Genomic DNA, 21,188 nt, shown 5'->3' with positions numbered 1-21,188 from the left:
TTCGGGCGCAGTAAATTTCATGTCTCCAGCACTTCTGATACCATTTGAATGTAATGTCTACTTTCCAGTTTACTGTGGACTGAGCTATGTGATTTGATGGGAAGAGTCCTGCAGGGTAAGAGTCTAGGGCTGTACTCACAAGCCTGAGCTCCCAGCCTCTTGGAACATCACAGCACTTGGAGCTGTCGTGGCAAATGAATGTTTGTTGTGGGCTCAGTGCTTAATCCGCTCTGCAGCTGAGTACTTAGTGTGCGTTTTCAAATGGAATACTTCAGCTCTCGAGGTGGGCTTTGTTGCTGAGTTTCCCTGTCAGGTAGCTAGCTGTGCTTAAGTACTGAGCTGAGATTTGACTCTGAATCCCTATGATACAGATCCTGCTGTTTGCTAGAATGCTTTCTCCTCCTGTTTCCTCACTGGCAAAATATTTGGGTCGAACCAGTAGATTTCTAAACTGATTCTAAAAATCAACTCTGTATTTTAGGGAATTAGTAGTCTGGGAAGTCCAAAATTGACTCCCAAGTCAAAATTTTATTTATAAATTTAAACATTTTTTTACTCAAGAATTTGGTTCTCAGGGGCGCCTGGGTGGCTCAGTCGTTGGGCGTCTGCCTTCAGCTCAGGTCATGGTCCCAGGGTCCTGGGATCAAGCCCCACATCGGGCTCCCTGCTCCACGGGAGGCCTGCTTCTCTCTCTCCCACTCCCCCTGCTTGTGTTCCCTCTCTCATTGTGTCTCTCTCTGTCAAATAAATAAATAAAATCTTTAAAAAAAAAAAAAGAATTTGGTTCTCAGCTTATGTTCTCATAATTTCACAGAAAATAGTAAAGATCTGGGGAAAGCTTGACTGAGGAGGAAGAAAATCATTTGATACTTCAGTTCCCCTTCTCAGAATTTCTTCCCTTTCCTCCTTCCTGCCACAGGTATATAACCTGTCTCTGTAGGTAGTTGGCAGAGCGCTAGTTTGTAGCGGCGTTTCTCCTTCTCTGGGGTAGGAGGGAGCCTGAACTGACACACGTTAAGAATGTGATTGTTTTGGGGCCCTTGGCTGGCGCAGTCGGAAGAGTGAGCCCCTCCTGATCTTGAGGTCATGAGTTTGAGTCCCATGTTGGGTGTAGAGTTTACTAAAAAAAACAAAAACAAAAACAAATTAAAAAAAAAGTCTAATGGTTTGAACTTGCATTAACTTTTTTTTCCCCCATAGATCTTTGATGGTACACATTGCAGAAATTTATTTCAGAGCTTGGAAAAAGGCTTCAGGGAAAATATTGGAGGTATTTTCTTAAATGTTAACATTTATTTTTGTTGTATTCTAGTTACTAAATAAGTTGTCATGGATAGTCATTTAAAATCTGTGTTGATAAAAAAATTAAAATAAAATCAAATCTGTGTTGATGCTCTTTGTCAAAATAAAGCCAGATAATGAGACTCCATGGGATGGAGATTTCACTCTCCTTCCCATAAATTTTCATGCTCAGTCACGGACCCAAGATTCCTGCCACTCATTGAGATGTGCCCTGTATCATTTTGGTAGCTTTACTAGACCTGTGCTGTCCAGCCGTGCGCTGGGAATGAGTCCAGTGTGAGTTGAGATGTGCTGTGTGAGAAACACACCAGATTTTGCAGACATAGTGGGGAAAGAAGAATGTAAAATATCCATGAATGTGTTTTTAAAATATTGCTTGCATGTTGAAGTGATAATGTTTTGGCTATATTGGGCTGAACAAAATATATTACTAAAATCAATTTTACCTGTTTCTTTTTTTTGTTTTTAATGTTGCTACCAGAAAATTTAAAATTGCATTTGTGGTTAGGGTTCTGTTTCTGTTGGGCTGTGCTGCTCTGGAACCTCAAACTACCTCTTACCTTTTAGTTACGTTATTTTTGAGAATGGAAAGACATTTATCTTGAATATGGCTAACCTTGAATGGCTGTGTAATATCTGCTTTATGAAGATGTGTTTGTATAATTCACAATCACAATAAGACTCAAAGGCCCTTTTGGAAGAATATCAAAAGAAAGTGTTTTTGTCTGATATCCTTTATGTTTTCCTTATACTACATTCTCAAACATGTTTTCTTTCCAAGAGTAAAATTTTTACTCTAAGGCAAAGAGGGGTGTTTGCTCTTCAGGGAGCAGGCCCTGAGCTGGTGGGTCAGGGAAGGCTTCACTGATGTCTGGAGCTTCCTTCTGTCCACTCTGCTCCTGTGCAGCTTGAGCTTGGTTTATCACCGACTTCCACTTCTAGAAGATACAACTTGGTCGCTCATATCCCCTGCTGACAACATCCACGATCATTTTGCAGTGTAAAATTTTTTGGAGGAAAGGGCAAAACCAGGACATTGCTGTGCATTTCTGCATTGTTTTATTATTGCATGATACTTGTTCACAGGAAAGAATATTTGTCCCCCTTTTCTCCAATAGTGGTTTTAAAATTAGATGTTTGTAGGGGTGCCTGGCTGGCTCTGTCAGTGGAGTGTGAAACTCTTGATGTCTAGTCATGGGTTTGAACCCCACGTTGGGTGTAGAGATCACTAAAAATAAATAAAGCCCAATTAAAAAAAAAATGGGTGTTAGTGGTTAAAAATGTAACTGATTGAGTCTGTACCAAATTAGTGCCAGCTCTTTGTACTTCTCAGGCTCTCTGCCTTCCCTCCCTTCCTCCCTCCTTTCAGATTTTTAAAGCGAGTTCCAAATATGACATCTCATATCTATGTACTTCAGTATGCGTCTCTAAGGAATATGGTTATACGATGCCATTAACATACTTAACAAAATTAACAATTTCTGGGTATTTTTGAAAATACTTAAATTTCTCTGCTTTGTTTCAAAGATGTCTTTTTATAGGTTTTTTTTTTTTTTGATTCAGGATTCAATATGTCTCCTATGGCATTTGCTTGTTATGTCATTTAACTCTCTCAGAGCATTCCTCCCCGCCCCCCCTTTCTGTTTTTAAAACTTGGGCCATTCATGGAAATGTTGAAGAAACTGGGTCAGTTGTCCTATAGAATGTCTATATTCTGGTAGTTAACTCTAAAGGTTCAACTTTTGTGGCACAAATACTCAATAGGTAGTGCCACGTACCCCATTTCATCACACTTCAGTGTGTGGTTCCGCACATGGAGTGATGCTAAGATTTATTAGTGGCTTCGTGTGAAGGAAGTATTTTCAGAGGTAACGAGGCTAATAGTAGTAGCAGGCTTTCCTTGTGTCCTTCCCTAAAGCCGTGGGACCCCAGGTGTGGGGATATAGGGTAATAGACCAGAGCGTCCACTGGTGATTTGGGCTGCTCCCAGTGGTTGGCTCTGCGTCCTTTGCCCGGCTCTGGAGGTCTGTAGGTATTGGGGGCTAACCGAAGAGCTACCCACACCCACACCCTAACCTTGTCCTTCTCCATGGGAGCCCTGAAAGAGCTTGTTTTAGTCACTTTGGAGTCCTGGCCCCCACCTTCAAGGTAGTTCAGCATCAGCTCTGGGGAGCCTGTTGGAACAGATCCAGTCTCTGAGGTCCTCTGGGTCAGGATGACTTAGAAGAGAGGCCCTCAGGCCATGCTCAGTCCCTGAGCCATCTGGCTTGAACTAGCCTCAAGTGGTAGGGAGAAGCTTGCTGTGCCATCTAGCACACATTTGATATTTCATCAAATAAGATAGAAGAAGCTAAAGGAATATCAAAACTAAAGGGATTCTAAGAGGTACAGATTTAAAATAGGAAAGCTCTGGGCGCCTGGGTGGCTCAGTTGGTTAAGCCACTGCCTTGGGCTCAGGTCATGATCCTGGAGTCCCGGGATCAAGTCCCACATCGGGCTCCCTGCTCAGCGGGGAGTCTCCTTCTCCCTCTGACCCTCCTCCCTCTCATGCTCTCTGTCTCTCATTCTCTCTCTCGCAAATAAAATCTTAAAAAAAAAAAATAGTAAAGCTCTGATCAGGGGATCCTGGTGCTTTCCTTCATGAAGTAGATGAACAGAGCCGACTCCAGCAGCCTCACTGACCGTCCTGTCATCTGTTGGAGCGCACATGCACACTGAGTACTAACACTGTGCTTGCCATTCCAGACAATCGAAAACGGGTGCATCCAGGACTTCATGCACCACGGGATCCACCTTCCACGCAGGTCTCCAGTGCACCCCAGAGTGCGCGAGGTGAGCAAAGCACTTGCCACCACACCAGTCGCGGGTTTTTTTAGATAATGTCTCAGCTTCTTTGTTTTCAGATTATTGTTTTGTTAAATTTAAAAATTAAGTTAACCCCTCACAAACATCAGCTTAAAGGGCTTGCTCAAAATCTTGATATTTGGTATCTGGCAGTTTTAACTAGGAGAAGAAAAGTATGTTGTTAAGAAAGTCAGAACTTCTTTCAAATAATCTTTAAATTCTCTGACATAAAAATGTCCAGAATCGTTACTAACTGCCACTACCACTTTTTCAAAAAAGAATATTCGAGATTATTTTTATTATTTGCTTTCATACATTAAATTTTCATTTTGATGTTCTGTAAACCAAATGGAATAAATGCGTAGTTTTTTTTAATATTAAGGATTTTGTTTTTAAAAGCTAATCTCAGGGCGCCTGGGTGGCTCAGTTAGTAGAGCATGCGACTCTTGATTGCAGGGTCGTGAGTTTGAGCCCCACATGTGGTGTAGAATTTACCTGCAATAAAAATTTTTTAAAAGGTAGTCTCAGAATTTAGATACGAATTTTATACTTCCATTGTAAATGATCTGACTAAATAAGGCTTTATTATCAGTGTCATAATGACACTGTTAGGTGTTTGATAATCATAATGACCTTGGAAGGAGGAATTGGAAAATGTGGTCGGTTTAGGACATAAGATCAGGGTCCTAACCCAGGAGTGATGCCTTGTGTGTTTGCTGTTAATTTTGGCAACTGTATACTAAGAAGCTAAATGAACAAAGACTCTCTCTTTATTTTCTTATATAGTGAAATTATTATTTATAGAATGTAAATATACTAATTATAAAAGCTTGAAAGGAAAAGAAGACATTTCTTTACATTATTGGTACTTTAGTTTTGAGTTATCCAAAGATAAAAAACCTGGAGATAAATATATCCAATTGTCTCCTGCCCCCCACCCCCAATGATACACAATCTTAGTGTGGCTTCATTAAGTTATAGGTCAGCTTGGACATTTATTTGGCGTTTCAGATTCTGTTTAGTCATAAAGAATGGCAGTGTGTTAAACTGGATAAATTTGTGACATAATCGCTTCCTTCTTGGTACCAAATAACTAAAGACTTTTTTTCTGCAAGACTTTTTTTCATATTTGGTTTTCTGCTCTAGTAGTCTGAGTAATTAAATTATTGTAAATATAGATATCACTGGTAAAACTTTGGGAAAATACAAAGAATTAAAAGGAAGAATATTAAATTTCACTTTTTGAGTGCAGTATATTCCTGGACTCTTAATTCTTATCATTGTTTATAACACATTGTAGCTTCTTTCTCAAATCCCTTTTTTTGGTAAACATCACATTTGTATGATAAATTATTTTACTAGTATGTTGAAAGAAGCTTTAGGAAATGCTTCAGATGTTATTTGAAAGTAAAAATCCCCATACCGTTAATGAAAATCTTTTTTTTTTTTTAAAGATTTTATTTATTTATTTGACAGAGAGACACAGCGAGAGAAGGAACACAAGCAGGGGGAGTGGGAGAGGGAGAAGCAGGCTTCCCGCGGAGCAGGGAACCCGATGCGGGGCTCAATCCCAAGACCCTGGGATCATGACCTGAGCCGAAGGCAGACGGTTAATTGACTGAGCCACCCAGGCGCCCCTTGATGAAAATCTTCTAACATTAGGTACTTGGAATGGTTACCCAAATCTGTGAATATACTAAAGTCCACTGAATTGTATACTTTAAAAGAGTGACTTTTATGGTATGGGATTTATAACTCAATAACACTGTTTAAAAATCTTCCTGTAGGGTGCCTGGGTGGCTCAGTTGGTTAAGCGACTGCCTTCGGCTTGGGTCATTGTCCCGGAGTCCTGGGATCGAGTCCCGCATCGGGCTCCCGGCTCAGCGGGGGGCCTGCTTCTCCCTCTGACCCTCTCCCCTCTCATGCTGTTTCTCTCTTGCTTGCTCTCTAATAAATAAATAAATAAAATCTTTAAAAAATATTTAAAAAATCTTTCTGTAAAGGAACACCTGGGTGACTCAGTCAGTTGAGTGTCTGACTCTTGGTCTCAGCTCTTGATCTCAGCGTTATGGGTTTAACCCCCATGTTGGGCACCATGCTGGGCATGGAGCCTACTTAAAATAAAATAATTAATTAATAAAAATAAAATCTTTCTTGGGTGCCTGGGTGGCTCAGTTAGTTAAGCATCTGCCTTTGGCTCAGGTTATGATCCTAGGAACCTGGGATCGAGCCTGCATTGGGCTCCTTGCTCAACGGGGAGCCTGCTTCTCCTTCTCTCTGCTGCTCCCTCTGCTGCTCCCCCTGCTTGTGCTCTCTTGCTCTCTCTAAAATAAATAAAATCTTTAAAAAAAAGTCTGTAAAGTGAGTGTACCATTGATACCAAAACTTGGTAATATTGTACACGCACAAAAAAATTATAGTCTAATATCACTTATTACACCATCAATAAAAATTGCCAAATAAAAAATTCTCAATCAGAAGAAATAATCCCCAGACTGTAGTTCTTTTAGGGTAAAGTTGATTCAGGTTCACTTAAAGTATAATTTATTGTTGGATAAGCTGTTTAATTTTTATTTTCCACTTTTCAATAATAAAATTTTAGTTCCAAGAGAGGTGACTTAAGGAAGTAAGGCAAAACTGACCATTGCTGGAGATGAGAGTCTGGAGAGTTGCGGGAAGATTGTGGCTGGTGAAGAGTAGGAAGAGGCAGAGGGGTGGAAGCTGAGCGCACGGCCCTTCTCTGATAGCTCGTGAGCTGGGAGGGTCAGCGTCTAAGTTAGGCTGTACTGTGAAGGGCCACTGAGCAGTGACACCCGCTTTGAGACATGTGCCTGTTTCAGATGCTCTTCCTAGGTTCTTTGAACCAAAGAGACTTACAGCCAGCTCATTTTGGAACCAGGAGGGGCTGCAGAGACCATTCAGGCCGACTCCTTTGCACACACTCCTTTTCCACTTCATCCTGAAGGTCAGAGGTCTCAGTGAACTTTTTGGAGATTATTTGACTGTTGGTAGAAGAGTAGAAACTACAACCCACACCTTTTATAACCCAAGGTCATTGATCTTTATTTCTGCCATAGGCTTCTTTCATGTGATGTCTCTCACATGTTTAGTACTGTCAGTATATCTATCATTGTATCGTCTCCTCTTAGGAAAGAATTGTCAAGACTGTGAAGCACCGAGGGTCTGCTTTGGTGAGGACAACCTGCCCTCTCTCTTCAAAGTAGGATCTTAAGTGCTCTCTTTTAAAACATTACCTTTCTTTTCTTCTTTCCTTGGCTCTTAGGTGCTGAGTTATTTTCATCATCAAAAGAAAGTTCGTCAAGGAGTGGAAGAGATGCTTTACAGACTATATAAACCCATCCTTTGGAGAGGACTAAAGGTACAGCTGTTTAATACCCCGTCCATGTTAAGAACATGCTAATTACGCTTTTGAATTTATTATGCTCTAATTCAGAATTGTGATAAGGCAGTACAGATAAGACTGGGAGCTGGGGGCTTTGTGAAATTTCGGGATAAATGTTTTATTCTTTTATTAAAAACATTTTTAGGCCTATTAGACTGGGAATCTGAATTGGTTTAGGCTGACTCCACAGTGGGAAGGGGGTTTGTCATGCCCTGTGAACCAGCAGAAGCACTGGGGGTCTGCATAGCTGAGCTGGGCCTCCTGCTCCTCAGGATCTTCTGCTAATGACTGAGGCACAGGATGACAACCTTCCAGGGGTGCTCGAATGAACATGAGTAACTTTCAACATGGTCAATCTTGTGTTGGGAGAGAGATAGTCACTGTTTCTTAGTGACGTAAGGTGGACTTTGAGGCAAGTAATCAGGTCTTTATTTTTTTAAGAAGATTTATGTATTTATTTTAGAGAGTGTGTGTGTGGGGGGAAAGGTGCAGAGGGAGAGAATCTCAAGCAGACTCCCCACTGAGTGGGGAACCTGACCTGGGGCTCAGTCTCATGACCCATGAGATCATGACCTCAGCTGAAAGCAAGAGTTGGGAGACTTAACCAACTGTACCACCCAGATGCCCCCAAAACAAATGGTTTGTACTCTTTTTTTTTTAAGTAGGGTCTATGCGTGGAGCCCAACTTGGGGCTTGAACTCATGACCCTGAGATCAAGACCTGAGCTGAGTTCAAGAGTCACTTGCTAACCAACTGAGCTACTCAGGTGCCCCCGGGTCTTTTAATATCTGTGATTAGTGAGCCACGAGTTAGGTTTAGCTCACAGAAGGTCTCCTAAGTTTGGTCAGTTAAAAGATTGTGATTGTCTTTAATTTGTAAGTAAGTCTGTATTGAGATACTTAGAAGCAGTATTTAGGAAATCTACACTGAAGCCTTTGAATGTTTGCTCCTTAGATTCTGAAACACCCTTTCGTTATTCCAGGCTCGAAACTCTGAAGTCCGGTCAAATGCTGCCCTGTTGTTCATTGAAGCATTTCCTATTAGAGATCTAAATTTTAATGCTATTGAAATGGATAGTGAAATTCAGAAACAGTTTGAAGAACTCTACGTACGTATTGCACGTGGCTGAGTCCCCCACGATGTCAGCTCCCTCTGGGCCTGGTGTGGGTCCTGGCTTCCTCCGGAACTACCTGTGTGCTGCCCTCTAATGGCAGGCTTTCCAGATCTTGACATTCTTCACAGAAATCTGTGTTCCCCCCTGGTGCCTTCTGTGACAGCGTGGACCTGATTGTGTTTTATTCTTTTTCTCTTTGTCACCTTTGGAACATCTAATTATTTATCACTCTATATAGTTTTTTCCCTTTTATTTATTTATTTTTTAAATAATTTTTTATTGTTCTGTAAATCACCATACATTACATCATTAGTTTTTGATGTAGTGTTCCATGATTCATTGTTTGTGCATAACACCCAGTGCTCCACGCAGAATGTGCCCTCTTTAATACCCATCACCGGGCTAACCCATCCCCCCAGCCCCCTCCCCTCTAGAACCCTCAGTTTGTTTTTCAGAGTCCATTATCTCTCATGGTTCGTCTCCCCCTCCGATTTACTCCCCTTCATTCTTCCCCTCCTGCTATCTTCTTTTTTTCTTAACATATATTGCATTATTTGTTTCAGAAGTACAGATCCGTGATTCATCAGTCTTGTACAATTCACAGTGCTCACCATAGCACGTACCCTCCCCAATGTCTATCACCCAGCCACCCCATCCCTCCCACTCCCCACCACTCCAGCAACCCTCAGTTTGTTTCCTGAGATTAAGAATTCCTCATATCAGTGAGGTCATAGGATACATGTCTTTCTCTGATTGACTTATTTCACTCAGCATAACACCCTCCAGTTCCATCCACGTCGTTGCAAATGGCAAGATCTCATTCCTTTTGATGGCTGCATAATATTCCATTGTGTATATATACCACATCGTTATCCATTCATCTGTCGATGGACATCTGGGCTCTTTCCACAGTTTGGCTATTGTGGACCTTGCTGCTATAAACATTGGGGTGCACGTACCCCTTCGGATCCCTACATTTGTATCTTTGGGGTAAATACCCAGTAGTGCAATTGCTGGATCGTATGGTAGCTCTATTTTCAACTGTTTGAGGAACCTCCATACTGTTTTCCAGAGTGGTTGCACCAGCTTGCATTCCCACCAACAGTGTAGGAGGGTTCCCCTTTCTCCACATCTCCGCCAACATCTGTCGTTTCCTGACTTGTTCATTTTAGCCATTCTGACAGGTGTGAGGTGGTATCTCATGGAGGTTTTGATTTGGATTTCCCTGATGCTGAGCGATGTTGAGGACTTTTTCATGTGTCTGTTGGCCATTTGGATGTCTTCTTTGGAAAAATGTCTGTTCATGTCTTCTGCCCATTTCTTGATTGGATTATTTGTTCTTTGGGTGTTGAGTTTGATAAGTTCCTTATAGATTTTGGATACTAGCCCTTTATCTGATATGTCATTTGCAAATATGTTCTCCCATTCTGTCGGTTGTCTTTTGGTTTTGTGGACTGTTTCTTTTGCTGTGCAAAAGCTTTTTATCTTGATGAAATCCCAATAGTTCATTTTTGCCCTGGCTTCCCTTACCTTTGGCGATGTTTCTAGGAAGTTGCTGTGGCTGTGGTGGAAGAGGTTGCTGCCTGTGTTCTCCTTTAGGATTTTGATGGACTCCTGTCTCACATTTAGGTCTTTCAACCATTTGGAGTCTGTTTTTGTGTGTGGTAAGGAAATGGTCCAGTTTCATTCTTCTGCATGTGGCTGTCCAATTTTCCCAACACCATTTGTTGAAGAGACTGTCTTTTTTCCTTTGGACATTCTTTCCTGCTTTGTCCAATATGAGTTGACCATAGAGTTGAGGGTCCATTTCTGGGCTCTCTGTTCTGTTCCATTGATCTATTTGACTGTTTTTGTGCCAGTACCATACTGTCTTGATGATGACAGCTTTGTAATCGAGCTTGAAGTCTGGAATTGTGATGCCGCCAGCTTTGCTTTTCTTTTTCAAGATTCCTCTGGCTATTCGGGGTCTCTTCTGGTTCCATACAAATTTTAGGATTATTTGTTCCATTTCTTTGAACAAGGTGGATGGTATTTTGATGGGGATTGCATTGAATGTGTAGATTGCTCTAGGTAGCACTGACATCTTCACAATGTTTGTTCTTCCAGTCCATGAGCGTGGAACGTTTTTCCATTTCTTTGTGTCTTCTTCAATTTCTTTCATGAGTATTTTATAGTTTTCTGAGTACAGATCCTTTGCCTCTTTGGTTAAATTTATTCCTAGGTATCTTATGGTTTTGGGTGCAATTGTAAATGGGATCGACTCCTTGATTTGTCTCTCTACTGTCTTGTTGTTGGTGTATAGGAATGCCACTGATTTCTGTGCATTGATTTTATAGCCTGCTACTTTACTGAATTCCTGTATGAGTTCTAGCAGTTTTGGGGTGGAGTCTTTTGGGTTTTCCACATGCAGTATCATATCATCTGCAAAGAGTGAGAGTTTGGCTTCCTCTTTGCCGATTTGGATGCCTTTGATTTCTTTTTGTTGTCTGATTGCTGTGGCTAGGACTTCTAATACTATGTTGAATAGCAGTGGTGAGAGTGGACATCCCTGCCGCATTCCTGACCTTAGGGGAAAAGCTCTCAGCTTTTCCCCATTGAGAATGATATTCGCTGTAGGTTTTTCATAGATGGCTTTTATGATATTGAGGTACCCTCTATCCCTATACTCTGAAGAGTTTTGATCAAGAAAGGATGCTGTACTTTGTCAAATGCTTTTTCTGCATCTATTGAGAGGATCATATGATTCTTGTTCTTTCTTTTGTTAATGTATTGTATCACGTTGATTGATTTGCGGATGTTGAACCAGCCTTGCAGCCCAGGGATGAATCCCACTTGGTCATGGTGAATAATCCTTTTAATGTACTGTTGGATCCTATTGGCTAGTATTTTGGTGAGAATTTTTGCATCCATGTTCATCAAGGATATTGGTCTGTAATTCTCCTTTTTGATGGGGTCTTTGGTTTTGGGATCAAGGTAATGGTGGCCTCATAAAATGAGTTTGGAAGTTTTCCTTCCATTTCTATTTTTTGGAACAGTTTCAGGAGAATAGGTATTAATTCTTCTTTAAATGTCTGATAGAATTCCCCTGGGAAGCCATCTGGCCCTGGGCTTTTGTTTGTTGGGAGATTTTTGATGACTGCTTCAATTTCCTTAGTGGCTATAGGTCTGTTCAGGTTTTCTATTTCTTCCTGGTTCAATTTTGGTAGTTGATACATCCCTAGAAATGCACCCTTTTCTTCCAGGTTATCTAATTTGCTGGCATAGAGTTGCTCATAATATGTTCTTATAATTGTTTGTATTTCTTTGGTGTTGGTTGTGATCTCTCCTCTTTCATTCATGATTTTGTTGATTTGGGTCATTTCTCTTTTCTTTTTGATCATTCTGGCCAGGGGTTTATCAATCTTGTTAATTCTTTCAAAGAACCAGCTCCTAGTTTTGTTGATCTGTTCTACTGTTCTTTTGGTTTCTATTTCATTGATTTCTGCTCTGATCTTTATTATTTCTCTTCTCCTGCTGGGTTTCGGCTTTATTTGCTGTTCTTTCTCCAGCTCCTTTAGGTGTAGGGTTAGGTTGTGTATTTGAGACCTTTCTTGTTTCTTGAGAAAGGCTTGTATTGCTCTATACTTTCCTCTCAGGACTACCTTTGCTGTATCCCAAAGATTTTGAATAGTTGTGTTTTCATTTTCATTGGTCTCCATGAATTTTTTTAATTCCTCCTTAATTTCCTGGTTAACCCATTCATTTTTTAGTAGGATGCTCTTTAGCCTCCATGTATTTGAGTTCTTTCTGACTTTCCTCTTGTGATTGAGTTCTAGTTTAAAAGCACTGTGGTCTGAAAATATGCAGGGAATAATCCCAATCTTCTGGTACCAGTTGAGACCCGATTTGTGACCTAGGATGTGATCAATTCTGGAGAATGTTCCATGGGCACTAGAGAAGAATGTGTGTATTCCATTGCTTTGGGATGGAATGTTCTGAATATGTCTGTGAAGTCCATTTGATCCAGTGTTTCATTTAAAGTCTTTATTTCCTTGTTGATCTTTTGCTTAGATGATCTGTCCATTTCAGTTAGGGGGATGTTAAGGTCCCCCACTATTATTGTATTGTTGTCAATGTGTTTCTTTGCTTTTGTTATTAATTGCCTTATATAATTGGCTGCTTCCACGTTAGGGGCATAGATATTTACAATTGTTAGATCTTCTTGTTGGATAGACCCTTTAAGTAGGATATAGTGTCCTTCTTCATCTCTTATTACAGCCTTTGTTTTAAAATCTAATTTGTCTGATATAAGGATTGACAGCCCAGCTTTCTTTTGGTGTCCATTAGCATGGTAAATGGTTTTCCACCCCCTCACTTTCAATCTGGGGGTGTCTTTGGGTCTAAAACGAGTCTCTTGCAGACAGCATATCAATGGGTCTTGTTTTTTAATCGAATCTGATAGCCTGTGTCTTTTGATTGGGGCATTGAGCCCATTTACATTCAGGGTAACTATTGAAAGGTATGAATTCAGTGCCATTGTATTGCCTGTAAGGTGACTGTTAACTGTATGTTGTCTGTGTTCCTTTCTGATCTATGCTGCTTTTAGGCTCTCTTTTTGCTTAGAGGACCTCTTTCAATATTTCTTGTAGGGCTGGTTTCGTGTTTGCAAATTCCTTTAGTTTTTGTTTGTCCTGGAAGGTTTTGATCTCTCCTTCTATTTTCAATGATAGCCTAGCTGGATATAGTATTCTTGGCTGCATATTTTTCTCGTTTAGTGCTCTGAAGATATCATGCCAGTCCTTTCTGGCCTGCCAGGTCTCTGTGGATAGGTCTTTTGCCAATCTAATGTTTCTACCATTGTAGGTTACATATCTCTTCTCCCGAGCTGCTTTCAGGATTTTCTCTTTGTGTCTGAGACTCGTAAGTTTTACTATTAGATGTCGGGGTGTTGACCTATTTTTATTGATTTTGAGAGGGGTTGTCTGTGCCTCCTGGATTTTGATGCCTGTTTCCTTCCCCACATTAGGGACGTTCTCTGCTATTATTTGCTCCAATATACCTTCTGCCCCCCTCTCTCTTTCTTCTTCTTCTGGGATCCCAATTATTCTAATGTTGTTTCGTCTTATCGTATCACTTATCTCTCGAATTCTGCCCTCGTGATCCTGTAGTTGTTTATCTCTCTTTTTCTCAGCCTCTTTATTTTCCATCATTTGGTCTTCTATATCGCTGATTCTCTCTTCTGCCTCATTTATCCTAGCAGTTAGTGCCCCCATTTTTGATTGCACCTTATTAATAGCCTTTTTGATTTCGACTTGGTTAGATTTTAGTTCTTTTATTTCTCCAGAAAGGGTTTCTCTAATAACTTCCACACTTTTTCAAGCCCAGGTAGTATCTTTAAAGTCATGATTCTGAACTCTAGGTCCGACATCGTACTAATGTGTGTATTGAGTAGGTCCCTGGCAGATGGTACTACCTCTTGTGCTTTTTGCTGAGGTGATTTTTTTCTTCTTGTCATTTTGTCCAGAGGAGAACAGATGAATGAGAGAACAGAATGCTAACCGGTTAACAACGTCCCCAGCAAATATAGTGTATACAGATCAGAAAAGACCTGAAACCAGGGGACGAGAAAGGGAAAGAAAGAAGAGAAAAAAAAAAAAAGGAAAAAGAAAAAGATAAAAACAAACAAAAGCAGAACAAAACAAAAAAGCAGAATATGATGAAATATGATCAGGCTGGTGCATAGATCAGTGCCACACACTAGCTTTTGGGTATATTTTGGTCTGTTAGAAGAAAGTGCCTGCTAAAATTGTAAAGGAAGAAAGACATATATGTACAAAATAAGGGTTGATACAATGAAGGGATGGCAGATGACCGTAAAGATGAAAATTATAAAAGATTTTATAAAAAGAATTGATAAGTTGTTTTTAAAAAGAAAGAGGAAGATTTAAAAAGAAAAAAAAAAAGGGAAAAAAAAAGGGAGACACTGTGATCAGGCAGGAGACTAGAACAAAGGAATACAGTAGTGATTTAGGGTATGTTTTGATCTGTTAGAAGAAATTGTATCTCAAAATTTTAAAGAGAGAACAACTTATATGCCAAAAATAAAGGTAACTACTATGAAGGGATAAAAATATGACTCTAAAAATGAAAAATAAAAAATGTTTTTTTTAAAAAAGGGATAAGATGTTTTTTGAAAAAGGGAAAAAGAAAAATTCAAAAAAAAAACAGTTAAAAAAATTAACTTTGAAAAACTAATGAAGTATGGTAAAAAAAGCCATGAATTCTATGTGCAGTATTCCCCTAGTGCTGGAGTTCTCCCGTTCTCCTTGATCGGTAAACTAGGTCTTGGCTTGTTGGCTGTTCGTGCTGATCTTCTGGGGGAGGGGCCTGTTGCCGTGGTTCCCAGATGTCTCTGCCGGAGGCGGAATTGCCCCGCCCTTGTGAGTCCGGCCTAAGCAAGCTGCTCGGGTTTGCTCTCAGGAGCTTTTGTTCTCTGCAAGCTCTCGGCACAGCTTTGGAGGACCAGGGTGAAAATGGTGGCCTCCCCATCTCCACCCGGAGGAGCTGAAAACTCGGGGCCCCGCTCCTCAGTGCGCCCCCAGAGAAAAGCAGTCAGTCACTCCCGTGTCCCCGGTCTCCGGCCGCACTCCGTGCTCACCCGGCCTGTGACCGAGCGTTTCTATCTCTGGCACCCGACCCCGTGCGGAGTCTCCAAACCCAGCAGATCCCCGCGGTGCGCTCCCGCGCCGCTCCTGCCCCGGGGAGAAAGGGGAGTCTCCCCGGCTCTGCCGCTTGTTGGGTCCCTGCTGCTGAAGCAGTGGCCCGACTGGACCGCGGATCACAGTTTATGGCCACCCCGAGGTGAGAGCCCGCACCTCGGCTCCGTCTCTGCAGCCGGCTTCCCCGCTCCGGTACCTGGGAGCTCTGCCGCACTCAGGCACCCCCGGTCTTTCTGTGACCCCAAGGGTCCTGAGACCACACTGTCCCGCGAGGGTTCCACCCCCTGCTTAGCTACTGGAGCGATGTCCCTCAGCCGAGCCAACTTCTAAAAGGTCCGATTTTGTGCTCCGCGGCTCTAGCACTTGCCAGAAGCGGCCGACGGAGGCCCCCTCCCCCGCCGTCTCTCCTCCCGAATATCGCCTCGGATTCACTTCTCCGCACGTCTTACCTTCCAGAAAGTGGTCACTTTTCTGTTCAGAGAGTTGTTACTCTTCTTCTCTTTAATCTCCTGTTGAGTTCGTAGGTGTTCAGAATGGTTTGATCCCTATTCAGCTGAATTCCTGATGCCAGACGAAATCCAGGTCTCCTACTCCTCCGCCATCTTGCACCGCCCCCCTAGTTTTTTTTTCTTTTAGTGGGTTATGTATTATTTCTTTTTTTTAGGTTTTTTTTTAATTTTTATTAACATTATTTGTTTCAGGGGTTATTACTCTATATAGTTTTAAATGTTTTTTTTTTTTTAAGATTTTATTTATTTGACAGAGAGATAGAGAGCACAAGTAGAGCGGCAGGCAGTGGGAGAGGGAGAAGCAGGCTCCCCGCGGAGCGGGGAGCCCAGTGTGGGGCTCGATCCCAGGACCCTGAGATCAGTGACCTGAGCTGAAGCAGACGCTTAACCGACTGAGCCACGCAGGTGACCCTATAGTTTTAAGTGTTTTACATGTATTCTTGTCTCCCTAGCATAGAGGCTGTATGACATGTGGTTATAGTAGGTCCCCAGATTTGATGCCACTTCTCTATAGTTGTGTAACTTTGGGCAAGTCACTAACTTCTCTGTGTCTTTATGTGTGGTTTCGTGATGTTGGTATTGCCTGCACTAAAGTGGCGTAATGTGGATGAACAAACACTGGTGATGTCTTAAGGCAAGCCTGTAAATAATGCCTGTTGCAATAGATTTTTCAAATGACTGATTTTTCAAATGAGACATGAGAGCATTAGGATGCCACATTTATTTCCAAGGGTACTGCAGGGATTTTTTTCATCTGGCTGGAAAGTGCTAGCCTCTGCTTATTTCTCTATATTCCCTAACATTTTCAGGGCTTCCTAACACAAGCTAAAAAAATATTATTTATTGTCTTAGTAGAATAAAATTTTAAGAAGTGATAGCAAAAATGCCATGATAAAGATGGTTACCCATGACATTCCTAAAATACTTCCTTTTGTTTGTTTGTTTTTTAAAAGCAGACTCCCTGCTGAGTGTGGAGCCCAGTGCAGGGCTGGGTCCCAGGACCCTGAGATCATGACCCAAGCCAAAGTCAGAGACTTAACTGAGCCACCCAGATGCCCCTGTTTGTTTTTTGATTTAATGAAAAATCTCAGACATGCAGCAAGTTGAGATAATCGTATAATGAATATGTGTAGACTTAGCTCTTTCTACATACATACATATACACATGTGCACACATACATACATATGCACATACATACACACCTACGTAGAGACACACATGCACCTAAAATGAGCAGTCGTTAGTATTTTGGTGTAAATGCCTTATCTGCATGTATATTTACCTGAAATACCCCTTGAGAATCATTAATTTTGTGGGGCTAATGTTGGTGGGCAAATCAAAACTAGATTTTGGTAGTTTTTAGCCAAAAAACTATGAAAAACTTTTGCTCTTTTTTTTTTTTTTTTAAGATTTTATTTATTAGAGAGAGAGACAGCGAGAGAGGGAACACAAGCAGGGGGAGTGGGAGAGGGAGAAGCAGGCTTCCCGCGGAGCAGGGAGCCTGATGTGGGGCCGAATCCCAGGACCCTGGGATCATGACCTGATCTGAAGGCAGATGCTTAATGACAGCCACTCAGGCGCCCTTGCTCTTTTTTTATTTTTATTTATTTTATTTTATTTTTTTAAGATTTTATTTATTTATTTGACAGAGAGAGACACAGCGAGAGAGGGAACACAAGCAGGGGGAGTGGGAGAGGGAGAAGCAGGCTTCCCGCTGAGCAGGGAGCCCGATGGGCTTGATCCCGGGACCCTGGGATCATGACCTGAGCTGAAGGCAGACGCTTAACGACTGAGCCACCCAGGCGCCTTCCTTGCTCTTTTTTTTAATAAAGATTTTATTTACTTAGACAGAGCATGATCCGGGGGAGGGGCAGAGGGAGAAGGAGAAGCAGACTCCCCGCTGAGCAGGGAGCCTGACTCGGGGTTTGATCCCAGGACCCTGAGATCATGACCCAAGCCAAAGTCAGACACTTAACCGACTGAGCCACCCAGGCGCCCCAACATTTGCTCTTTTTAACCCAGGTGTCCAAATCTATGAAACTGTTGTTTTTAAATGTGTAAGCGTCTGCCTTGGATATGGTGATGGAGTGTGTGCCACCAGTCCAGCCAGCACATGTGTCTTAGATTGTACCTGCTGTTTCACAGACTCACAGGGTGTGCATGGCGGCCCTCCTGCTCCTGAGTGGGACACATGAGCAGTCCTCTGTGGATGTCCTGCAGGGAACCTCCTTAGCCCTTGTGCTGGGCAGCAGCACACATAGTGACTGAGAGCATGGAGTCACACATTTTGTTTTGTGTCCCACTTCCCACTTAATAAGTCTGGTCTTGATCAGATTACTTAACCTCTTTAGTCCTGTTTTTTTAAAACCTATCAGATTGTGGTAAGGTCGCAATGAAAAATTATATATAAAACATTTCGCTCAGTCCCTAGCATTAAGATGACAGTGGTTATAGGTGAAGGGGATTAAGAGTGCGCTTATCTTTATGAGCACTGAGTAATATGTAGAATTGTTGAATCACTCTATTGTACACCTGAAATAAATACAACACTGTGTTAACTACACTGCAATTAAAATTTTAGAAAATATTATGTAAATAAAATGACAGTGGTTATTATTGTCCATAGGAACATCAAAAATATGTAAAGTGATGTGATTATGTAATATAATATTAGGAACGTATTGGTGAATCTTCTGTCTCTTGTACTAGAAACTGAAATGAATTTCTAGAGGCGAGTTTAGTTCTAATTTACTAGATGAAAGGTGTGTAGGGAGCTGTTGGTCTCTTACAGATGTAGATGCTGTCATATGCTTGGTACTTTGGATATTAGAATATTGGCTAATGAATGATGTAACTATATCCCTTTCTAGTCCATTGAAAATCCCTTATATTGTAAATTGAAGAAATCTTACTGTGAGAACATCATAGTTGGTAGAGATATTGTATGAATAAAAATGTTTCCATGCTACGAGGTTTCATATAATTTTAGCAGATATGTAATACGTACATGTTAATAAGTTTAAGAGGCAGGACCTATGAAATAATTGTTTTACAGTGAAAAATAAATTACACATAGGAATGGCAAATTCTTATTAGAGAAAACACCTAAAAGAAATGCCAAGTCTTTGTTAGATTCTAAGGAATAGACCGTATTAGGACTGGTAAGTGGGTTGTGTGGTTTTTGCACAAGTGGACAGGGCTTGTCAGCAGATCGAGTTTCCCTTGGGTTCTGTGGCTGAGGGACAGGCAGGCCAGTGACCCCAAGGTGACCAGATGGGGAGGGGCCTCCCCTTCTGGTGGCTTTCTCTCTTTTCTTTTTCCCTCTGTGGAGATGTAGGAGTTATTGCTGGCTTTTCTAAGCTCCTCTGTTCCCGACTAAGGCCATTTTTGAGAGCTCTTCCCTGGCACGTGTTTTACCGTGGGAGCAAATGCGTGAAGCTCTCAGTAGCCCTGGTACCATCTGTGTTCATGATCCCAGGTTTGGGCAAATCAGCTCTGGAAGGACCTAGGAGTGACTGGGTCACAACCTTTTCTGCTCGTCTTTTCATGAAATCTGTTTTTTCCTTCTTGTAGAAATCCCTCATTTTAGGGGCACCTGGCTGGCTCAGTTGGTTAAGTGTCTGCCTTTGACTCAGGTCATGGTCTCGGGGTCCTGGGATCAAGCCCCATGTCAGGCTCTCTGTTCAGCAGGGAGTCTGCTTCTCCCTCTCCCTCTGTGCTCTCTCTCTCTCTCTCTCTCTCAAATAAATAAATAAAATCTTAAAAAAATCCCTCATTTCCAATGTTGCTATCTCTACTACCATCTCATTTTGGTCAGATTTGGGGGTGCTTATTCATCCTAACTTGAAGGCTTTTTTTCCCCGTAATTACAGAGTAAGAATTATTTGTGCTTCTAAACTTCTATAATAGAAAAATTTGGACATAATAATAGAAAGCCTAGTATAATGAACCTCTATGTACCCATAATGCAGTTTCAGTATTTAGTGACCCAAGCCTAATCTATTTCTTCTTCCCTTGTTTTGAAGCAGATCTGAGGTATCATCATTTTAACTCTAAATACTTAAGTAGGAATTGCTAAAACATAGTGACTTTTTTTAGAAGCATAATCATATCATCGTTAACAACTAAAGAAAGATGAAAAGTAATTCCTTAATGCTGTCAAATATTGGGTAGTTGTTTTTTTTTTAAACACTTAAACTTTTTTTAAATTTTTTTAAATGTTTTTTATTTATTCATGAGAGTCAGAGAGAGAGAGAGAGAGAGAGGCAGAGGGAGAAGCAGGCTCCCCGCTGAGCAGAGAGCCTAATGCGGGACTCGATCCCAGGACCCTGGGATCATGACCTGACCCGAAGGCAGACACTTAACGACTGAGCCACCCAGGTGCCCCCTCTTTTTGTATTGTTAGCAACCACTGATCACCATTTCTTGGATTAATTCATTAGGTAGAATAACTTTATTCTGGGCTTAGTGCATTACAGCATTTTGGAAATTCAAGAAAGTAGTTTACATGGCTGTGTCTGTAGGATCGTCTGAAGTCTGCATACCTCACTGAATGTGGGGATGGTATTTGAGACCCTGCTGTCAGCGAAGTCCCGTAGATGGGATTGGCAGATATGGCACCACATGTCTGGCTTGTCCTCTTTAAATGCTCAGCTATAGAAATGATAATAGATGTGTGAGTCTGTATAGGACCAGCAGTTCTGTAACTGGAAATGTCTGCTACATTGTGAATGCAGAGTGCTAATGTGTAAAGCGAATACTGATATAAAGGGAGCCTATTTAAGATTTTTAAGTCTTTTTTCCTCTCCATCTCATAGAGCCTTTTAGAAGATCCTTATCCAATGGTCCGTTCTACAGGGATCCTTGGTGTCTGTAAAATAACTTCCAAATACTGGGAAATGATGCCTCCAACCATTCTTATTGATCTCCTCAAGAAAGTAACTGGGGAACTGGCATTTGACACAAGCTCAGCTGACGTGCGTTGTTCTGTCTTTAAGGTAGGATTTAAGCAATATTTATTTATCATAGAATAATTAGAAAATACAGAGAGAGAACAATTTTTAAATTACCCGTAATTCTACTCTATGGATAGACTAGTATGGACATTTTTGTTGTACATCCAAAGTAACATTTTTAAAAACCAAATTGAAAGTCTTCTACGAAAAAGGCCTACTTGAAATAATACCAGTTTTTAGTGGATGGCCTGGGTGGGTGGTGCACAGTGTTTTTAAAATAGGAGTTGTGTGTAGTACTTAAATTTTTTTTGTAATTATACATTAAAATTGACTTTTTTGGTATACTGTGCACTTTTAACAAG

The 21,188-nt window shown here is 41.3% G+C and overlaps 1 protein-coding gene across 8 annotated transcripts in view; it reads left to right on the top strand.

The window, feature by feature from the left end:
• Positions 1-21,188, top strand: part of NCAPG2 (non-SMC condensin II complex subunit G2) — a 69,551-nt gene that overhangs the window by 14,973 nt on the left and 33,390 nt on the right. For all 8 annotated transcript variants that reach the window (XM_027574443.2, XM_027574441.2, XM_027574439.2 and 5 more), the window contains 5 exons: positions 1,201-1,270; positions 4,048-4,134; positions 7,430-7,525; positions 8,532-8,657; positions 20,689-20,868. In XM_027574443.2, the coding sequence (XP_027430244.2) occupies positions 1,201-1,270; positions 4,048-4,134; positions 7,430-7,525; positions 8,532-8,657; positions 20,689-20,868 (559 nt within the window). The remainder of the gene's footprint in view (positions 1-1,200; positions 1,271-4,047; positions 4,135-7,429; positions 7,526-8,531; positions 8,658-20,688; positions 20,869-21,188) is intronic.

This window comes from Zalophus californianus, chromosome 12 (genome assembly GCF_009762305.2).
Source record: "Zalophus californianus isolate mZalCal1 chromosome 12, mZalCal1.pri.v2, whole genome shotgun sequence".
NCBI classification, from domain to species: domain Eukaryota; kingdom Metazoa; phylum Chordata; class Mammalia; order Carnivora; family Otariidae; genus Zalophus; species Zalophus californianus.
This window is presented reverse-complemented; position numbering and strand designations above follow the sequence as displayed.